At 38.1% G+C, this 18,659-nt stretch overlaps 1 protein-coding gene across 1 annotated transcript in view; it reads left to right on the top strand.

The window, feature by feature from the left end:
• The window catches only part of TMC1 (transmembrane channel like 1), a 135,910-nt gene that overhangs the window by 23,697 nt on the left and 93,554 nt on the right, over positions 1-18,659 (top strand). The window contains exons 4-5 of the mRNA XM_072611640.1: positions 10,654-10,744; positions 13,969-14,050. Of these exons, the coding sequence (XP_072467741.1) occupies positions 10,654-10,744; positions 13,969-14,050 (173 nt within the window). The remainder of the gene's footprint in view (positions 1-10,653; positions 10,745-13,968; positions 14,051-18,659) is intronic.

Raw genomic sequence — 18,659 nt, forward strand, 5'->3', positions numbered from 1 at the left:
TTTTCTTCAGTGATCTCCTTTTCCATCTGGCCAATTCTGCTTTCTAAGGCAGTCTTCTCTTCATTGGCTTTTTGGATTGCTTTTACCATTTGGGTTAGTCTTTTTTATAAAGTGCTATTTTCTTCAGCATTTTATTGGGTCTCCTTTAGCAAGCAGTTGCCTCTTTTTTCATGATTTTCTTGCATCACTCTCATTTCTCTTCCCAATTTTTGCTCTCCTTCTCTTACTTGATTTTCACAATCCTTTTTGAGCTCTTCCATGGCCTGAGACCAATTCATATTTTCTTGGAGGCTTTGGATGGAGGAGCTTTGACTTTGTTTTCTTCTGGTTGCCTGCTTTGGTTTTCCTTGTCACCAAAGTAAGATTCTATAGCCTGATTCTTTTTCTGGGTCTTGCTCATTTCCCTAATCATTTACCTGATTCTTGAGCTCTTTGTCAAGGTGGTTCTCTGCTTCTAGTGGGGATGGGGTTGTACTATCAGCTGCTTGATCCTCCCACAGTCCGTGGGCCTAGAGCACCAGAAACAGTGGCTGCAGTTTCTCCTGCTGCTGTTGTAGCTGCTGTGGGTTCCTCTGCCCCCTCCCTTCTCTGCCACACTGTGGCTGGTGATGGACCACTCCACTCTCCTGCACTGAACCCACAATCTTTTCCTACTGACCTTCCAATTTATCCTCAGCATTTTTGGGTCATGAAGTCTGGAAACCACCACCCATGTGAGAGATTCAGTCCCCACCAAGGTCTGCTCAAATCCCCTCTGTGCACTTGCAGCTCACACTAGACTGCATTCTGCTCCCATCGTGGTGTGATAGACACTTCCTAGCAAGCTTCCAGGCTGTTTTGGGCTGGAGATTTGCTTCATTCCATTATTCTATAGGTTCTGCAACTCCAGAATTTGTTCAGAGCCATTTTTTACAGGTATTTGGCTGGGCTTGGCAGGAGTTCTCTAGAAAGTGTTACTCTGCCATCTTGATTCCACCCCTCTGCAATTAAATTTAAACTCCTAGAAAGTGGGGCCTTATCAGTCAATAATTTAATTTAATAATTCAATGTAATCAGTACCTACTATGTGTCAGGTACTGTGATAAGCACTAGGGATATAAAGAAAGGGGACCTCTCAAGGAACTAATAGCTAATCTAATCACATTTCCTTTGTGTTTTCCCTTGCGCCCCCCCCCTCGCCCCCCCCCCCCCCCCCCCCCAGTATTTCCCATCCAGCTCAATACCCAGTATAATGCTATCTACTGATTAGGTACTCAATTCATATTTGTTGTGAGCTTTTATTGTTGTTGCTTTTTTGGAGTTTTTTTTCTGGAGTTCAGTTTCCTAGGCTCAGGCTAAATTGTAAACATCTGAAGGATTGATCCCCTTTACATCCTGATAATTCACAACTGTGCTGAGTCATGTAGGTTTCATGCCTTCTGACTCTAAACCAATCAGGAGCTGAATCTTTGTTATATGTTCTGGGTGCTTGGCATTTTGCTTTGGGTGTGTACTCATAAGAATGGACCTCTTCATTCCCTGGACCAAATTCTGGGTAGCCATTTGTTAAGAGCCCCCTCAACTACTCAGATGTTGGTGTTCTTCTGCTCTGGTGGTGTATGTAGGTGGCTATATTATTTTGTTTAATAGTTGGAGTCCTGTCTATTGAAATTTTTCTTGAATACTTACTTCTTTCTACATATGTCTAATTAAAATAAGATTATTGACCCCTTTGAAGTCAGAAAAGTAGATCACATTGGCATCCTACCCTCCTAAGTGCTCAGCCAGGCCTCATCCCAAAGCCAAGAGAAGACTTAACTATAATCCTTGATCAACTTCACCTCTGGCCCTGAGAGGTCTGGTCCAATACTGGCTACCTTTTTCTTACTGTGTGATCCTGATTTAATCAATTCCCCTTCCTTAGCCTCAGTTCTCTTCTCTCTAAAATGAGAGGCTCCTACTAAATCATCATTGTCTCTAATTGTTCACAATGTGTAATCTTTTGTATTCCTACCTTTTAAAATAGGAAAATAAAGGGATGTCCCCATGAGAAAAAAAAACAGAAAAGGAGATCAAAGAACCTGTGCTAGCAGGCCACTCTGTGTGCTAGTGTGGTTGCTAATACAACTTGTCAAAAGAGTTACTGAAAACCAAACTATAAACCAGTACAGCTGAAGATACTTACCAACCTACCTTTCCAGACTTCCATCCCTTTCAAGACTCTCAAAGGGATGATTTTGTTCTTGATGTTTTTTCATTTAACAAGTATTCATTTTCTTTTACCCATTCCTCCCAATTTAAAGGTGAAATTAAAAAAGCAAAAACAAATTCCTTGCAACAAATATGCATAGTGAAGCAAAACTAATTCCTCTCTTCCATGCTGAAAAATATCTGTCTCATTCTGCAGTTTGAAGAATCCATCGCAAGGCAAGTGGTGAGAGCATTCTTTGTCATCTAGAATCCTAGTTGGTCATTCCATTTATTTTAAATTCTTTAGTCTTTTCAAGTTGAACAGGGGCTCTGGGATCTATACTAAATTTTTTTTAAAAAATATTTTGATTTCTGTAAATAAAATTGGTTTCCTTTGTAATCTTATATATGTAACATGCATTAAAAACATTATTCTGAAAAGGAGTCTATTAATTTGACACTCAAAAAGTTAAGAACCTGAGGCTAGATAATTTCTAAGGTCTATTTCAACTCCAAGATCCCATGTACTTCTACTTTGGTACTTAGCATGTATTGCCTTGTGTTGTTTTCCTTTTTTGTGTGTATGTTTCTTTTGTTCAACTAGAGTGGAAATTTATTTAAAGCAGGAACATACTGTGCTACTTTGTACCCTCATAGCTTTTACCAAAATGCTTTGTACAATTCATGTTTTTGATGATGGTTACAATCACAGTCAAGATTATAAAGAGGTGAAATGAAATAAACTGCTTACTCAACACATTTTTTAAGAGAGGCACCCAAGAGGCTATGATTTAAAACTAGGGGTTTTTAGAAGCCAAATAGTCCAATTCTCCCCTCCCCCAAATTTTATGGATGTGGAAACTGAGGCCCAGGGAGGTTAAATGACTAGCTTTGGGATGAATAATAAGAAAGTGTCAAAAGAATCATTTGGGCCCAGGTCCTCTCATTCTACAGCCAGTGCTATTTAAAAAATTTTGTTTTAAATTCCCCACCACCACCATTAACATGCATTTATTTTTTTCTCTTCCACCTCCCTCCCTTCATTGGGAGGGAAAAAAGAAAAAAGAAAACCCTTATATAAAACATAGGAGGTCACACAAAACAAACTGCTGAATTGGGATTTCTGAAAAAATCCTCCAAAAATGTGTGTCTGTATCTTGAGTCATCATTTTTGTGTCAGGAGGAGGTTAGGATGAACCAATGCTTTTTTCCGCTGGACCGTGAAACAGAATCACCTGAGCAGAAACACACACACACACACACACACACACACACACACACACACACTCACGAGACCCACTGCCTTTGTAGCACAGAGTGACAAACCTTTGCTGAAAGAGACTTAAGGGATAAAGTCCTCTTGTCTAATTTCATAGTATTGTACTGTGTAATTACTGGGGCCTCTGTAGCCTGACACCTGGGTCCTTCTTTCATGATCTCAAGTTCAGGGTTATAGCCTTTCCCCATATAGTAATTACACCCCTGGTTACCTAGCTCCAAGAGCTGTTCACACCAAAGCTCCGTCTATGGGGACACTGTAGAATGGGTTATTCATGGTGGGAGGAGGGAGTGCTTTCTGGTTTTGTTTTGCCTAGAGGTGCTCTGATACATCCCCAACTTTATGTCATAGGCCTGAAACAAAAATCAGAATAAATAATGACATTCCTTTTGTAAATCTCCCATTCCTCTTTCTGTTTTTGCATCTTCTTAGTAATGTGAAAATACCAAAGAAATTCATTAGCCTCTCTCTTCCCTGTGGTTAGAAGGAAATTTTGTTACAGGTATTTCACTCAATTTGAATTTGTCTGTTACTCTAGTGTAACTGGCCTCTTCCTATCATGAGAATTCTATTGATTTTCTTAAAAGTATTAATAAAGCATTTAGAAGTTCTCTCTGGTATTGGATAAGGGGTAGGAGGGAGGGAGAGAGATACTACAGAGATGATTAAGAAGAAGCTTTCACTCATCTCCGAAATTTTCATCAAAAAATGTTTAGACCACCAAGACATGTTTCTAATTTGGACTGAAAGATGATTATGAAAAATTTTATATTTAACCAAGACAGTGGTAATTGTTTTCATATTCAAAATGAAAGTACAGCTTAGCAAATCCATAGTTCAACCAGGAGTATAGCATCCTTTCCTGGAGTAAGGAAGTATCCAAGACAGCAGAGTATATATGGAGCTCACTGTGTAATCAAGGTTGTATCATGTGTTATGAGTAAATTATCTATTTTGTTAGGCCAAAGTGTGCTCCCTCAACTAACTGTGAAAGCTTTTTTCAAAGCGTAAGAAACCTTCTTGATCTAATTACTAACCCAAGGAGCTGATCAATGTTTCATGGGGCCAGGTATTATTGTCATTAAGTAGACCCCCTCATTAATTATTTATCTCAGGGTCTGGGGTTACAACTCAGAGAGCTGTGCACAATTTTCTAGGGCTGGGCTGAACCCAGAAAGGTGGAGGCTGAATTACAGCCCTGGCACACTGCTCTTATGGAATACAATTCAAGTGGATCTCTGTCAGGCACAATGTCTTTCAATTTGGGGCTAGAATGTTCCCCAATCTTACCGATAAAGGCCTTTACATGAATAATTCTTATTACTCTCTAGGATATTAATAACTGGCACTTGCATAGACTGTAAAATGCTATAAATACATCATCTCATTGCAGCCTCATCAGCAACTCTGTGAAGTGAGAACTTGTAGGAATTATTATCCCCATTTTACAGATAAGGAAATTGAGACTCTGCATAAGAAACTCAGGGTGTGAGAACTCCCTTCACCAATGTAGAGGATAACTATAACTCAAAAGCTAAACTTGAGGAAATTAACAGCTTGAGGCACAGAGAGATAAAGTGACTTCCCCAGAATCAGAAAACTAGGTGTCAGAAGTAGAATCTGAACATAGATCTATATGATACAGTAGAAAATATGCTGGATTTGAAGTCAGAGAACGTGAGTTCAAAACTCAGCTCTGCTACTTACTACCTGTGTGACCTTGTGCAACCTGTTTATCCTCCCTGGACCTCAGTTTACATCTGTAAAATGAAGGAGTTGGATCCAATGCTCTCTAAACTCCCTTTCAAATTTAAATCTATGATCTTATGACTTTAAGTCCAAGTCCAAGGCACTAACCACTTCCCCAAGCGACTCTTGCCCAAATATCCCCTATGGACAGCTTCTCTTTGCCTCCATAAAACTCCATCTAAATAGCCAAATTGAGGCAGAAAGAGACAGGTGCTATTGAGGTATTAGTTTTGAGGGGTGTGTCTTTCTTGTTCCTGTCACTGCATTACACTGAATTACTTTAGGTATTTTGTCAGTGAGGTCACCTCCTTTCTTTTGACTGAAACTCTGGGATCTAGACCTTGCCTTGATGGCATGCTAAATTAGCACACATCTTTTCCTGTCCTTGCTCCAATCCCAAGTTCCATTGGCTTGAGCCACATACCCCATGCTTAGCTATAGACAGCCACATTTTCCCTCCATTCCCTTCAACGCTTTGTCTCACCGAATGACTGTGATGGTCCCTTCTGGGTTGGAGTGAAGCAGAGAACAGCGGGGACTTGCCACTCAAAGATCTCCCAGGGAAATGATCTGAGAAGAGATGCAGGACAACGGGGGAGACACAGAAAACCTCAGATTCCAATAATATAAGGGTTAGGAAGTCATATGACTAATGGGGAGTCAGATCTACTCTTAAATGAATATCAGACTATGATGAAGACTACTCATATAAGCAATCAGGGAAAACTGTTGATACGGACATTTTATAAATGCTTGTTGGAGAACTAACAAACAGAAGGCAATGAAAAACCTCATTTGGCTATATAAAAGAAATGCTAATTACAGTGATTTACATGAACTAATGAACATTTATGCCTAGTTATCATATAACACCATATGCCTATATATCATTATATGTATCAGACTAAATTTTATTATAAATTTAATTTGATTATAAAACTAAATTCTGTTCTTCATAATTAATAGCTCACAGAGCAGAGTCATTTGTTTGCAACTTAAAACAATCAGAACACTGAGAATGGAAAATAATGTTGTAAAATAATAGAAGTTTAGTTACCTGTTCCAATTTTTCCAACTGGAAACTTACTTAGAAAGTAACATCAAAATGATTAAAGACCAAGAATGACGTCTATGTTCTTATCTGGTAGTAGAGGTGATCTCGATCTCTGATTTCCTCACTGTAGGAAATCCCAATGTAGAAACTCCCTACGCTGATAAAGAATTGGTCATTCGCATATAATTTGTAGTTTTAGAGTAGCTTCTAAAATTTATAATCTTATAAATTAAATTACTTGTTTCTGGTTACTTCATTATTGAGTCATTTTTCAGTCATGTCTGACTCTTTGTGATATCATTTGGGGTTTTCTTGACAAAGACACTAGAGTGGTTTTCCATTTCCTCCTCCAGCTCATTTTGCAGACAAGGAAAATTGAGGCCAACAGAATTAAGTGACTTGCCCAGGATCATGCAGCTGATAAATGTCTGAGGCTGGATTTGAACTCAGAAGGAATCTTCCTTCCCGACTTCCTGACTCCTGGCACTATATCCACTAACCTAACTGACCTAGCCTTAATTAGCAAGTATTTATTAAGTGCTTATTATTTGCTAGGTAGGTACTGTGATAAAATCTAGAGATACCAAGTATCAGAGTATCTCAGAGGGGACTTGAACCAAGGCCTTCCTGATGCCAAGGACAATTTACTCTGTATCATGTCAGCCAGGCCCTTATCTCTGTTATTTGTTCTGCCTAGGCCTCCAACCTTGAGGGGCAGTTTCAAATGTCTGCATAGGGTATCAGAAAAGGGGATAGGCTAAATGCTTGAAGGTTTTTTAAAAATGGAATCTAAATTCCAACTCCATCAACCAATATCATAAAAGGAAAAAGCTCTTGCTATTTGACTATTTGAAATGATATTATTAACGTGGGGAGCCAGGGTGGGGGACCCCTGGGCTTGCGGACCTTAAAGTACTGCTCCTGTATGTCCTTACCAGATTTTTTGTGAAAGAATCATTACGATTATTTGCTTCTTGATTCAGACTTTACAATCTGAAACTTGCCTATAGGGTCTACATGTCAGACACCTTTTGTCATTAAAATGATTATGTACTGTACAACATATCAAATTGTTTGCCATTTTAGGAAGAGGAAAAGGAGGGAGAAAAATTTGAAACTCAAAAAATTTTTAAATGAATGTTGATTGTTTTTACATTTAATTAGAAAAAATAAAATACAATGAAAAATACTTAAATGATTATATAATAATGTGTCAGAGAAGTGATTAGCATTAGATAGAATGCTAGACTTAGCACTAAGAAGACCTCCCTCTAATACCTCTGACAGTTACTAGTTGCCATGTCATGTTGGACAAATCACTTAACCCCTAAATGATGGAATGATATTTATAAACTTTTTATAAATGTATGTAGATATGCATGAACATTATCAGTAAGCCCTACAGCAAACAGAAGACAGCCTGGAGCGATTATCTGTGAGGAAGTTTTATATGCAAATCCCATTTCTAATCAGCCTTCCCTCTTCCTTTCTCGTTTTTTTCCCTTCCCACTCTTCAGACTTCTGACACTTTTTATTCTTTCTTTGGAGATGCAGCATCTTGTTCTTAACAACAGCACATTGTTAAGATTTAAATCTTTTAAAGGACAGATGGAGATGAGTTAGAGCTTGATTCAATCTTTCAATAGTGTAAGACTCCTTCTGAGCCCATGGATTCAAAGAGCTCAGGCCCTTTTATCCTCCTCCACTAACTCTCCAAGTCTGTCCAAACTTACATTCACTTTTTCCATGATACTATCTATCTCATCTTCTGCCATCACCTTTTTTGCCTTCAATCTTTCTCAACATCAGAGTCGTTCCCAATGAGTCCCATTTTATTATATGGCCAAAGTATTTAAGCTTCAGTATGTATTAGAATCTAATTTGGGTCTGTTAGTTCCTCTATGTTCAGAAGCCACCAGCCAGCCAGCTCACAAGCACAGGCCATGGAGTCATTAGAGTTTTCAGCTGGCTTTCAGTCGTCTCCAATTCTTCACCATCCCATTTGGAATTTTCTTGGCAAAGCTGCTGGAGTGGTTTGCCATTTCCTTCTCCAGTTCATTTTACAGATGAGGAAACCAAGGCAAGCAGGGCTAAGTAATTTGCCCAGGGTCACATAGCTGGTATCTGAGACCAGATCTGAACTTGGGAAGATGAGCCCTCCTGACTCCAGGCCAAGCACTCTATCCACTGTGCCCCCTAGCTGTCCCAACTACTGTTATGGATACATGCATATCTGTCCATGGGGTCACATAGAGGGGGACACAACAGAACAACTAGAAAAATAACTTCATGTCCTACCAATTTTATTTCTTTTGGTCCAGAGCAGTAATTCCATTTGTTGGTGGAAACTCCCAGTATAGGAATTTCCTTCACCAATGCAGATTGGCCACCCCTCTATCATTTGTGGTCATAGTTTTCGTATGGCTCTGAAAGATCGAGTGACTTTCAGGTCACGTGGTCCCAGAAACAGATGTCTAGGAAATGTTTAGTACAAAGGAAATGTTTGTTTGGTTCATTGGTTGATTGATCTAAGAGAAAGTATGAATTCAATCTTCCTAACTCCAAAACTAACCCTCCATTCACTCTACTCTCTTATTTCTCAACCTAATAGTATGACAATGGTGTTACTGTCATGTACAAACAATAGCACATTTTTAAATACCCCAAACCTCAGCAATATGTGCTAGTCTATATTACTGTATGCTTTGATGGTGTATGTACATCATATTCATCAAATTGTTTGAAGATTTTTTTTCTTTGACAACTCTAGACACTCCATTGAATGTATTTATTTTATTAATTCATGAAATAAAATAAGCATTTCCATAACATAGTATAATAAAAAAGATGATTGCACATGAAACTACAAATCTATTTTGAACTACTTGCTGTTCTTTTTAAGTATATAATAATAGGATTATCATGTACATTTTTTTTTCTTCCTTCCCCCAACTCTAGAGATAACTACCATTAGACACAGATATGTGTATGTGTGTGTAAAATTATTCTGTACATACTAGCAGTAATTATATTTATTACTAATTCTCTGAGTATTTGTTCTAATGTCTACATATTGAAATACATGTTATGTATTCATTGCAATTTTGAGTGAAAACCTCTACTGAGCTCTTTTTATAGGCTCAGTTCATGTGCCAATGAATCATTCATTTTTTGGCACAGACCTAAAGCCTACCTATGCAGAAACATGTATTGGAGAGGAAACATAACTAAAATCAGCCCAGCTCAAATAAAATGAGAGTTGAGTTGTGGACAATCTGGCCCCAACATGCCACAAAATACTTTGCAGAGAACCCAAAATTCAAGAATAAATGTTGTTAGGCAGAATTGGACAAGCCATTTTTAATTTTTCTTAATGCAACCTTTTTCTGGATTGCACACTGATGGGCAATTCATTTTTCTGATGTCAGTCTGCCCTAACTTTCTTCTCTGTTTCTGCCAACAACAACAACAACAAAAAATATACAAAAACTAGGAAATGAATCTGGCATTAAAATCAGCACACACGCTGCCAGAATACTGTAGAAACTTCTCCTTCCATCTCCTTTATAGGTACAGTCATAGAGTATCAGAGGTCTTCCTTTTAGTTGTTTTTCAGGTATGTCCTCATGTCATTTGCAACAGCTTATAAGTAACAGGGCCTGAAAAAAACAGGTCTTTCTTCCTGTGTAAAATTTGAAAGCCTACAATTCCTTCTGTGTTATATTTACCATTAAAATGAGCACAGGTTCACACATTTGGCGACTGAAAATTAAGCAGCATCCTAGTACTAATTAGAAAGCAGGAAGTTAGGAATATTATGACTTTCCTTTCTTTCCTTAAATACCTATTTGCTTTAGTTTTTGTGGAAGGAGCTATGTCAGTTGGATAGCTTCACTGGATGCCTATAGACAAGCTTATATTCTCTTAGCTTATTCCTTTTCGAAATGAGTTTGAGTCCTTCATCTTTGAGGGCTGCAAGATTCTGATCTCTCACACGTAAAAAGCTATCTCTGGTGCTGATTCTCTGGATGACTGGAGAGCTAGTCAGATTTCTGTGGACCAATGCCATCTTGGCCTCAGTCTTGGGATTTAGGAGTTGTGATGGCATTCAGGTCTTCTTCACCCTAATGTGTGCAGATGTTAGTCAGTTTTTGGCTTAAGAGGATGTAAGTTGGAGGAAGGTAAGTACAAATAACCATCAATACCAACTTTGTAGAAGGTAGACTTGGTAAACTCCTCTATAACCATGGTATTGATAGAAGAGAACTTCGAATATCTGAAAGACATTGTTACATTTGAAACATGGGCTTTTTTACAAAACTAGTTGAGGGAAGATAATTTCCATCTTAATATAACATTAGCTTATACTCTTCCCTTCTCAATTTTTTTTTCTTCTTGCAAGGGAAGCCAAAGAATTTGTAAGTGCAAATGAAGGGGCACTTGGGAAAGGAAAAGGAAAACGATGGTTCGCATTCAAGATGATGATGAAAAAAGTAAGTATTTTTATAGAAGGATTTTTTTTCGATACTGAAAGATGAGTCTTCATCTTTCTTTTATTATACACTTTATAAATACTGTTCCTTACATCCTCATGCCTTGGGAGCTAAGGAGGGAGCCCAAGTCTCCAAACATAGCTTTGCTGTTTTCAATACATTTTGAATGCCAAAAGACTATTTAGCTTTTCTCTGACAAGGGAATCAACCCTTCTGGGACAACGGATGGGGAGTAAGGAAAACTAGCACAACAGACAGTAAGTACTCTTTTGTATATTACATTAGGTTTTCTATCAAAGAAACCCCAAATGTTATTATAAATATTAGTAGTATTCATAGAAAGAACATTGGATTTGGAGTCAGAAGACTGGCGTTCTGTCCCAACTCTGTCACTTAGATCACAGATTTGGAGCTGGAAGAAAACTTGGAGGTCATTAGTCCTCCTAGTTCCTCATTTTACAGATGAGTAAATTGAGGCCCAGAGAGGAGAAGTGTCTTGCTCAAGACGACACAGGTAGCAAGTGGTAGGTTTGGGAAGTGAACCTATATTTTCTGACTCCACATCCAGTTCTCTTTTGCCTGTACCCTGCGATCTACATTTGTGACCTTGCACAAATCACTTAATGTCTCTGGATTTCTTTTCATGGGAATCATCAGTCTAGAGTTAGAAGGGACCTCAGAAGTCCAATGCCATCATTTTACAGATTAGGCAACCAAGGCCCAGGGAAGTTAAAGGATTTGCCCAAGGTAAAAAAAAAAAAAATACCAACAAACCATCAAAAAAAAAAAGTTAAACCCAGGTCCTCAGACCTCAGATCCACAACACTCAACACTTTTACCACAATGCCTCTCTTTGTCAAGTAATGTCAAATCAACAAGCATGTATTAAATGCCTACTAAGTACCAGGAACTTTGCTAAACACTAAGGATACAAAGAAAGGCAAATACAATCTATCCTTTCAGGAGCTCATAATCTAGCTTAGTCAAATTTCAACTTCTCTGAACCTCTTTTCTCTTCATTGTAGTATGAGAAAGTTGAACAAAGTCATCTCTAAAGTGTCTTAAAACTTCAAATCTATTGATTGTGGGGAAACTTCCATGAAGTTCTCTGAGACGATAATCATTTTCTTATGGACACATGGTTCCTTGGGGTAGGAAGCCAAGGGACCTAAATGTAGGTCAGGCTGCTTCTCCCATACTTTCAGAGTTGTTGGCTTTCTCTCTTATGCAAGTTGCTTTATACCATGGTGCTTACAGAAGACGAAGCTGAAATGACAGCGGCAGAGTACACTATTATTACTCTGAAGGAGTTTACTGTTTGACTTTCAAATTCACTTTTCTCAGGCACAATCATAACAAAGGTTAGTGAGGCGTTGTCCTCAGGGACATGAAGCCGAAAAGTGCAGAAAAACATGGATCTCCTATCCCATTATCTCAAGTAATCCATACTATGTGGATTGATTATTTTTGCTGCAGGTGCAGAATTAGCTAGTTACCATGTTATCCCTAGGCAAGGTTACCCCTTTTTCCATTTGTCAGTTGGATTACCAGGTTAATTTTCCTGCTTGCCAGGGGTATGCTACATATCCCAATACAAATGTTTAACAACTGGCTCACTGGAAAAAATATATATACACAGGACACATTTTTGTTTCATTGTATTTTGAAACATTTTGTCCATCACTTTCTCAACTCTAGACAATCAACAAAACAATCAATCAATTTGTAGCATTTGCAAATGAAGTATAAAGGCTCACACTAAAAATTTAACAACTGGTTTACGCAAGCCATTTGGAGCAGACTTCAGTACACCCTTTTTGCTGCCTATACTTTCAAACTTGTTCCTGCCCTTTAATCCATGCTGAATCAATTAATCATCTGAGCATTCAATCAAGGGGTAGCTGGGTGGCTCAGGGGTTCAGGTCCTCGGACCTGGATCTGAGTTCAATTCTAGCCTCAGACACTTACCTAGCTTTGTAACCCTGGGCTAGTCACTGTACTTATGACTGCCTCAGTTTCCTCATCTTTAAAATGAGGACAATAATAGCACCTACCTCTCAGGATCATCGTGAGGATCAAATGAGATCATTATTGTGAAGTGCTTCACATTGTACCTGGCATTAAGTCCTTACTATGCGATAGGCTCTGAGAATACAAAGACAAAAATAAAGCATTCCCTGCTCTTAGGGAACCTACATTCTAATAGGGGAGACCAGATGTGAATATATATCAAATAAATCCAAGGCAGCACTGGAGGGGAGAGCTCCAACTTGTGTCTGTCCTTCTTTTTCAAAGAAGACCATTACATCAGGGAGATGATGACATGACTTGCAGTTGACTTTGTTTTGAGTGAGGGAGGGCTGTGCAGGTCACCAGCCTCACTTCTCCTCCAGAACCATCTGAATCCAGTGGCCAGATATTCATCAAGATGACTCTAAATGACCCAGGATGCAATGGGAGAACCTGGACCTTTTAGACTAAGGCCTTTTTAGGTTCTCACTTTGAATGGGGTAACGCCCATTCAATGAATAGACCTCTTTAAGAAGTGAGTCAAGGGATGACCCCTTTACTTAGAAAAAAAAAATCAAACTGGTTGGGGAAGACTCTCAGGGTTACTGGTCAAAAGAGAAACAGTTAATATTGACATTCACTCTGAGCCAGAAGGGCACAAAATCCAGAGAAACTTTTCTAGTATGATTCTGTGTTAGATTCTGCGCTGTTTTCTCATTTGTCACATAAGGGATTTGGACTAGTTGACCTCTCAGATTCCTCCTAGGTTTCACACTCAATGATTCCCTAGTTCATATCTTAACCATAAAAAGATGTTTCCCCCTGCCCCAGACTATAGATTTAAAATTATCTATTATTCAGTCCATCAACAAGCATTTGTTAAGTGCTTACTATGTTCCAGGTACTAAGTTAGGTGTTGGTTATCTAAAAAAATAAAATAAAGGGAACAGTCCTTGCCCTCAAGGAGCTTCCAATCTACTCTCTATTATGTTCTCCTCCACTGAACTGACCATATGTATCCTTATCTTGGAATAGGGATTGGTAATGGATAAAGGAGTTTGGAGTTTCCTGCTCTTTTCCCTCTTACATTACAAGAGGGTTCAGTGCTCCATGGTAGTCTATGTTGATGTTCCATGTAGTTTTATTGGAGTTCATTCTCCATTTGACTTGATTTTCAACCATGAGAACTAATGATTGTGTTTTCTCCTTTTCAGAAATGGGCAAAATTTCTTCGTGATTTTGAAATCTTCAAGCAGGCATGTATACCATGGGAAAATAAAATCAAAGCTGTTGAAAGTAAGTGCTCATTAAACCATGATGATGGAGGTGGCAAGGGGATAAACTGTTGATTTCAGCCAGACTTGCCAAGTTTGTCAAATATCTTTCCCTGTCTTTGACCCGTGAGAAAGAAAGAAAAAAGGGGGAAAAAGTCTCTTTACAATAATCTCTTTCATGCTGTGAAGCTTTCAAGAGTGTAAACAATTGTACATATTGAGTATGTATCAGCCCAGGAAAAAGGGCCACTTAGCTTCACCCTTACTTCTTAGACTAAAGCAACACTTTTCTAGTATGATTCTGTGTTACTTTCTGCTCTGCACAGGCTGAACGGTGCCATGTACAATGGCAACTCATCACAGAGTTATTTTAGCAGAGGTTTTATTCTTATGATGAATATAGCTTTAAATGTGTGTGATTCTTATGAATGTGATAGAATAATCATAATAATAAGCATTTTTTAAAGGGAGTCTTAGGACTCGTTTTAAAATTTCTGCTGTATAATAAACATTGATAGGGTAGGAAGCTGCAGTATAGGTAATAGAGAAAATTCATTTTCTAATCAAAAAGTTGAATAAGTAAAGGATCCTAGGATTTTAAGGCAGATTTCATTACTTAAAAATTAATTCAAATTTTTTAAATTTTGTTTTGACACATCACTTAATAAACAACACTGGCCTTCCCCTTAGTAAAAATAGGGAAGTAATGGACTAGACTTGTGATTTCATTCATTGGTATCTGAAACTTCCTCATGACGAAACTGCAAGTAAATGTCAGCACCTTCTCTACAACTTATAAATAGTCTTAAAGTGTTATAGAGCTTTCTATAGCATTGAGAAGTGAAGTGATTTGTTCAAAGTTGCACAGACAATGGGAGTCTTTCTGTTCTAGGATCAATGTTCTGTCCATTATGTCATGCATTGGCCCCACCCCCTTCATTTAAAGAGAGTTGACAAGTACCACCAAATGTAACTTCCTACTCTTACCACTTACCATTTTAACAGAATACATAGAAATATTTTTTCCCATCTCTATCTTTTAGAACCAGCATTCATTGTATTTGACCTGGATGATGTCACTGTGAGCCTTGTCCTCTTTGAAGTGATTGCAGTCATTATGTATATTGTGCTTTGGATTTTGCTCTTTAGCAGACTATAAATAATTTTCTTAATTAACAAGGGAATTCAAGAAAATATGGAAACTGTTTTTATTGAAAGCCCAAATCAAGCAGCTACCTTGCTGTCATTTCCCAATGATTTGATATCCAGGGATTTTGAATAGGATCCGATTCCCCTCTCTCACATGCCCAAACACACGTACCACACACCCACACACACACTCCTTCCTCTCTAAATCATGAAGAAAAGCTTCCTGCTGGTTAACAAAAAGGCACATAATTAAAATAGTGACTCAATAGAAAGATAACTCAAGCAATATTTCCTTGATAGGACTGAATAACTTTTAGTAATGTGTCTCTCTCTTTGGCTTCTTATCCCATCTCTTGTTTTAAAATGGAAACAATTTAAATACCAAATCAATCCTAACTCATATTTATCTAGGGTGTGGTGGAAAGAGCCCTGGAGTCATAGGGTCTAGTTTTAAATCTCATCCATGACATTTACTACTTGTGTGATGTTAATCAAGTCACATGATCTTCCTGATTTTTATTTCCTCACCTGTTATTTGAAAGACTTGCATTAGATCAACCCTAAGCTCTAAATCTATGATGCAGTGTTTTAGTTTGTAAAATATTTTTCTCCTAATTGTTGAGGTAAGTGCTGTGAGTCATAATGTCCCTTCCAAAGATGTGAAAACTGAGGCTAAAGTAAAGGTTAAGTGAATCGCTTAGTCACAGAACTGGTAAACAGTAGGTGCTAGAGTACAGATTTGAAGCCAGTTGTCCTGACCTGGCTACAACGTTCTTTCTACTACATGATGGAAGTGAGATTTCAGGCATTTCAAAACAAAAGATATTCAGCAGAAGCTTTTGGCTGTATCTTTACCACAACATTGTGGAACAGACCAGATAATATTTTCATTCTCTTCACAAGCTTCAGATCTATGATTCTAGTCTAGCGGAAGGAGCACCAGGTTTAGAGGAAGGAGATGAATTCCACTTCCAATGCTACATTGCCTAGAAGAGTGATTTTTAGGCAAGTCACTTGTTTGCTTCCTCCAGAAAATGAGAGGTTTGTGTAAATAATCTCCAAATTCCTTTCTGATAATTTTGCCATTTTCTGATGAATTTCAGATACATGTTATTGCTTCCCAACTTTCTCTCTGTTATGACTTTCCAGGGTCCAGAGAAAACCTTAGCAGAGAAAACTTTGATTTATTCAATTACTTTAATGACTTCATTTAGCTTCAGCCTAAATGCCAGGCTGCTCAAACTTTTCATATCTAACTTTTGCTCTACATTTAAGACTTTCCTAAGTCATTCCTTGCTGCTCTCATACCTGTCATGCTCACAGACAGTGCTCCTCACTCGCTCCACTACATGCCACACATACATTAACCTTAGTTGTGTTGCTTCTTTTTCATTCCCATTGTAACATTTTTGGCAAAGTCTAGGCTCCAGTATGTGTGTGGGCTCACCCTTCATACTAGAAACAAGCCTGAGGAACTTGTTTAATATCAAAGACCTAGTTTGCCTTCTGATGACCTTGACCTAATCTCTTCTGGTTTGTAGCCTTCTGGAGGCCATCTCCCACTGACGCTCCTCCCCAACTTCAGTCCTATAGGTGATCAGTAGATCTTGAGCTACTTCTTCAAGGTTGGGTCTTATCCACCCATCTTATCTTCCCCTGATTTTCTTCAGGCAAAATGCTTATGAATAATGAAACTATACACTCTTAAAGATAAAGCTGAATCTAACAAGATTATTGTAAGCATTGTTAAGGAACTTAAATATCTCTATCCTTGACCTGAGCCAGCTGCTGCCCAGAGTGCCCCGCCTCCACATATCCATCTCCTTTCCTGTCTCCAGTGAGCTAGGTCCTGGCAAAGTTTAGCTACCAGGATAGCTGTAGAAAAAAATGAATTATTTAGATAACCAGGGGCTTTTCCCACCTACATTATCTAGTCTGATTTCCAGGTTAAGCTGTTCTGAATTCACCTAATAAATGGGGCTTTTCTTTGCTTCATTTGTATAAAACTAAGCTGTATTTGTTGACTGTCTCATTAGAGAGAGTTTTCAAAGATTTCTACATCTGTTCCTGAAAAGCATGCCTATGGCATATTAGAGAGCAAAGAACGTAGAGGTTCATATATTCCACAATCTTATGACCACATATATTTTCTGCGTGACAACAGCTACAGGTTGTTTTTCTCAGGGGCATTTTTTTTTTTTTACTATAATTAGTCATATAATGAAATGGTAATGATTTGATCGGATGAGGCAGTGATTTCTAGATTTCTTGCATATTTACTGATTTTTGCATGAAGTTATTATGCAAGTGCACAGCTTTTTACTGTACAAACAAGATTTGATTTCCTAAACTATTAAATGAAAATCATAAGGAGAATATATCATTTTGACTGATAGCTGAGATGCAGTATGAAGATCTATACACTATCAACTTCTTAGGCTTGGTTTAGAAATTGTCCTATCAAAGAAAGACAAATACATAAACTGACACTGAGAAGTTTTAATTCAGTTTTTTAGAAAAATGTTAATTGCTTGCTAAATGCAGTGTAGGTACTATGGATACAAAATGAAAAAAAAACATCTGCCCTCTAAGAACTTAGATTTTATGTAGGAAGTAACATTTAACAGATATATAAATACAATATAACTCAAGGAGGAGGGGAATTTGAAGGATGGGAAAAGGCACAGGAAAGGAGAAAGAAGCTGAGTAGAGCCCCAGAGAAAGTTCACTTGGTCATACCTTCATACCTGCACCTTTGGGAGATTATTTTGGTAATTTTGCAGAAGATGGACTGAAGAAGGAATCTAGATGTATGGGTGACTTGACTAAACTGGTGGTCAAACTTTGATGTCTAAGCAAGTGAAAGATCACATTTGAAATGGTAGCATGCATGCTACTGTGAAAAGAACCTGGGATTTGGAATCAGTGACACCTCAGTTCTGATCCCAGCTCTACCACTTGCTTCCTACATGACTGAGCAAATCATGTAACCAACCTTTCTGGGTCTGTTTTCTTCCCTGTAGAGTGAAGGGGTTGGATTAGATGTCCTCTAAATTCTCTTCTAGCTATAAATCTATGATTTCATAACCATTTTATGATTACTGGATAAACCATTAGAAGTGTCAGATGGGAAATAAAAACTATCCACCAAGATCCTAGGAAATATGTATTTCTTAATAAATTGCTTATATAGTTTTTGTGGGGGGCTTTTTTGGTACTTAATCTTATAATAACTTCACTTCAAGTATTCTATCTGAAAGGCATTGTTGTGTGAAGATTGAAAGGCATTTGGCTGTTAGAAATTCTTTGCCATTCCATTGGTGGCTGAGAACCTGTGGGCTAAGCACTCTGAATCTCTCTGACCTTCACCTTCCTCATTAAAAAAAAAAAAAAAAAAAAAAATTTAAAAACATGTGCCCCAGAGCTCTTCACAGAGGTGCTTGAGGAAACAGAATGGTATTCTGAATGCCACAGGGTTTTAT

The sequence above is a fragment of the Notamacropus eugenii genome, chromosome 1 (genome assembly GCF_028372415.1).
Source record: "Notamacropus eugenii isolate mMacEug1 chromosome 1, mMacEug1.pri_v2, whole genome shotgun sequence".
NCBI classification, from domain to species: Eukaryota; Metazoa; Chordata; class Mammalia; order Diprotodontia; family Macropodidae; genus Notamacropus; species Notamacropus eugenii.